Below are 3,864 nucleotides of genomic sequence, written 5' to 3'. Positions count from 1 at the left end.
AACTCACCTCTTTCTTTTTAATCGACAAGATTGATACAGCAACTTTAATATGACTTATGGTAAAGCAAAGAAGATTAAACTTGTAAAAATCACTCAACTCACCTTCTGATCTTTTATTGTAAGGAAAAATTAAGTAAAAGTCAGCCACACTCTCTCTCATGCACTTACACACTCATCCTTCATTCTCTGTTGAGCAGCACAGCCTTCAGCTCTCTCCTGCTGAGGAATCTGTGTGTGTTTTTTTAGACCAGGTTTCAGGCATCCTAGGTATAAGCCAACATTCCCAGCCTCCTGTTTCTGTAAGTGTTATTTGTATTACATGTGGTCTGGCCCCTGCTGCCAACATCTGCAGCAGTGCTTCCCACATGATGTGCCGTGGGAAGTTGTAATAACCGCACATAATTTTTGCAAAATTTTGGGGTGTCATTTCTCCCTTTTTTCAGCTCCATTAAACTATAATGTTGTGACCTGTTGGCTTTAAATGGGTGTGTTTCTGCATTTGAAGTTTCAAATGAATTATTCAATTATTTTTTAAATATTTTTTGATTAACATAGTCATTTGTTTTTATTTTTGCCATTAGTAAATAAAAGCAAATGTTTACAGTGTTGACCTGGAAAATATCAAAGGAAATAAGAAAAACTGGAAATAATTGTTAATGTTCCACCTGGTCTTCAGTAACAGACTCAAAAACCTAATCATTTTCCCACATATAATGGTTTTATGTAGAGTCATGAACCAGTGAGAATGGACACAAAGTGTGATACATTAGTGCCAGTCAACACAGGAAAGGTCATGTAGAAACCAGACATGGATTTGTTCTGCATATAAAGAAACAAATACCTCCCCCACTCTTCCAAGGCTTCTTTCATTCTGATTCCACGAGAATTGATTGCCTTCTTCTGAACTCATCAGGAACATTTGCACTTCACCTCCGGTCATGGTGAACAGTGCCATCCAGAGGTTTGCTGGCACATTAAACAATGAGTTTTGAACAACCAGTTAGATTGCTGAGAAACAGTATTCCTTGCCTCACACACAACGGGCTGTTGTGTTGTCAGGCTGCAGACTGGATGAGGTGGAAGAAGCAAACAGGCAGTGCATGATGGGACAGAAGGGCTCATGGGCTCTCAGAGCGTTGGTCAGCCGACGCTGCTCCTCAGACAGAGAATCCACCTGCAGAAAAAGCATCAAGCAGAAGCTAACACTGTTTCACTCTTCACTGTGTTGCAGTGTATTTATGTCTTGTGCAAACCACTTTAAATTGCACTGGTTTCTGAAATGAACAAAGTGCCCTTGCCCCTAATGGAGTTCATAATTGTTCCAACACATGAAGCATGTGATGATAAACGGTGAATGCATCTATACCAGGGGTGTCAAGATCAGGCCCGCAAACGGGTTTAATCTGGCCCGCGAGATAATTTGAAGTTTAAATTAGCTGCAGTTTTTCAATGAAAGAAACTGCTGTTCTAAATGTTTCCACTGGGTTTCGCAATAGCAATTATGTTAAGCAAGCAAACTGTTTATACCGGGGCTGAGCAAGTAGGCCTATACTTATTGTTCTGAATGAGGTATTCGATACCTAGAAGAGTATTTTGTTCAATCCCAGATAGGCTGTGACTTAAAGTTGTATGCCTTTGTAGATAGAGTAGATAGTAGATAGATATGAGACGAAGTTTAAGTTCCAATCACTGAGGCATTGTGTTCTTGAAATTGCACCAATTTTTTCCTCAGAATTTTCAACTAATTTGTAGTGTTTTTATAAGAGCATTATTTGTGATGTGTACTATTTTGGACTAAAGTAAAACAAAGAAAACAAATCTGAAGTTGTCGTTATTTTTAAGTTATTATGCCATGATTTTACAGGTCCGACCCACTTGGGAATAGATTTTCCTCCATATGGCCCCTGGCCTAAAATGAGATCGACACCCCTGATCTATACAGAGCATTTTCTGAATGCTATACCTCTCTTCTCAGCTTTCTGTTCCTCTGCTCCAGCAACTCACAGGCCTAGAAGAGTGGAGTGAAGGGGAAAAAAGTACAAGGCAGAAATTATGAATGATGACATAGTTTAGAGGGAATATTTTATTATTGAGTTTCTGTTTCTCTTTATTTATATTTAGTGTAGGCATACCTGTGATACTGGGTCTGTAATCATCACTAACCTAATACATTCCCTATCTTATACAGCCTTAAAAGAATAGTCCTGAAATTTACACATCAAAATTTGACTACTAGTCGCAGGACAATGATGATACCATGTGACCACGTATCATCGAGAACTCATCGAATTCTAGACCTTGATATTAGAAGATTTTCTGGAATCATGTCTTTTTTTTTGAGCTCTTCCAACTGGTTCCAGATGGAGCACTTGGTTCTTTCCCCCTGCTACTGCTCTTCCCTTAGGGTGTTCTTCAATTTCCCTGTGGTCTGAAGGAGTGCATTTACTTTCTCCCATTTTGTGCTTTAAACTAAAGACTGATGGGTCTGGGTTTATCTATCTCCGACTGCCTCACCCTGTTGTTCCTCTTTATTTTTCTTTAATGTAGTCAGGAAGTTGTGATTTTTTTGGTCTTCCTTTCCTGGGCTTTTGCCACTACTAATTGTATCAAGTCCAGTTTTTTTACAAGGACGTCTTGCTGTCAGTGGGAGTTACAAGTCCTGGCTACCAGTATCTGCCAACTCATGCTTCAGTTTCTGGATGTAACTGAGAAGAGCATTTTTTCATCCTCATAGAGATCCAAGTTGACTCTCCCCTATTTTATTGAGGGGGAGCTTCAATTTTTTTTGACATTGCTTTCATAATACATGCAATAGAGGGTTAAATATTTGATTATAATCAATTCTAAGATGACTGACAGCTTCCAATATAGTCCACATTCATATGTGTAAAATATGTTAGAGAAACCATGAATTCTGTAACTATCATGATGTTCATTTTATTTGAAAAGGTTAGAATTGAATGCTGCAAGTTTTGTGTGGTCATTATGTTTCAAAACGTACAGCACAAATGTGCAAACACACAGACACACACACCTCATGCAGCAGATCAGCTCTCTGTGTCTGTCTTTTCCGACTCTTCTGTGCTGCAACTCTGTTCTTCTCTCTCCTCTTCAGCTTCCTGCCCTCGTCCTCTGAACCCTGACATGTACACACAAACATACACGGTTATAATAAATTTATTCTTCATTGCAACCCAACTGACTTGTCCACGTTTGCTATTTTCCATTGCACAAAACAGCTTGATTTTCAGTGTAAATGGGACCATAGTGACATTGTCCTATAATCAGAAGATATTCATTCCAAATCCCATGTTTGCAGCCATGAACTTTGACCCCTCTGTGGGATAATGAACAGGTTGTACCAGAGCAAAAAAGCATTTCCCTCTGATAAGTAAGCATCATATAAACAAGCACAGTAACATGATCCTACCTCATATCCTTCACACAAGTGGATATTCTTGCTGTTCTGTTGATGACACTGGCCAGAGAAATCACAGTCTGACATCACAGATTCTTTAAAACGAGCATGCAAATAAAAAACAATAAAATTATATCCTGCACAGCAGCTCTGTCAGAAAATGTAAAGTGTTATAAGTGGACTGGGCATTGAATCCAGTGAAGTTAAAATAACCACACAAGAAACAGGCTGCAGAGTTTCACTTCAGTTTCTTTTCACTTTGCAATTTCACTGCCGTTTTAGAAGAAGCAACAAGAACAGTTCACATAAGTCATATGACTCAGGGGACATGGCTGACCGGAATGTTTGTGGACTTATTGCATGAATTATCATTGCATATAGAGCATTGTAGTTCATTTTGAATTAATACCACACACCGTACACCTTCCTGCTGCTGTAATTTCTTA

The 3,864-nt window shown here is 38.9% G+C and overlaps 1 protein-coding gene across 1 annotated transcript; it reads right to left on the bottom strand.

Annotated features, from left to right (window-relative positions):
- Positions 1 to 536: 536 nt before the first annotated feature.
- On the bottom strand, positions 537 to 3,622 carry LOC113133173 (basic leucine zipper transcriptional factor ATF-like 3). Its single transcript, XM_026311789.1, has 4 exons — positions 3,431 to 3,622; positions 3,035 to 3,139; positions 1,964 to 2,008; positions 537 to 1,174 (listed from the first exon to the last, which is right to left on the bottom strand). Exons 1-4 carry the CDS (start codon positions 3,503 to 3,505, stop codon positions 1,031 to 1,033), a joined length of 369 nt encoding a protein of 122 aa, XP_026167574.1. The 5' UTR covers positions 3,506 to 3,622; the 3' UTR covers positions 537 to 1,030.
- Positions 3,623 to 3,864: the final 242 nt, after the last annotated feature.

Source organism: Mastacembelus armatus, chromosome 6 (assembly GCF_900324485.2).
Source record: "Mastacembelus armatus chromosome 6, fMasArm1.2, whole genome shotgun sequence".
In the NCBI taxonomy this organism is placed as follows: domain Eukaryota; kingdom Metazoa; phylum Chordata; class Actinopteri; order Synbranchiformes; family Mastacembelidae; genus Mastacembelus; species Mastacembelus armatus.
This window is presented reverse-complemented; position numbering and strand designations above follow the sequence as displayed.

Excerpts from the sequence above, each read along its gene's own strand:
- LOC113133173 (XM_026311789.1), bottom strand. The coding sequence starts at position 3,505 with ATGTCAGACTGTGATTTCTCTGGCCAGTGTCATCAACAGAACAGCAAG. Across the intron at positions 3,140-3,430 it reads ACTTGTGTGAAGGATATGAG|GGTTCAGAGGACGAGGGCAG; the intron begins GTAGGATCATGT and ends TGTACATGTCAG. Across the intron at positions 1,175-1,963 it reads ACAGAAAGCTGAGAAGAGAG|GTGGATTCTCTGTCTGAGGA; the intron begins GTATAGCATTCA and ends CTTTTTCTGCAG.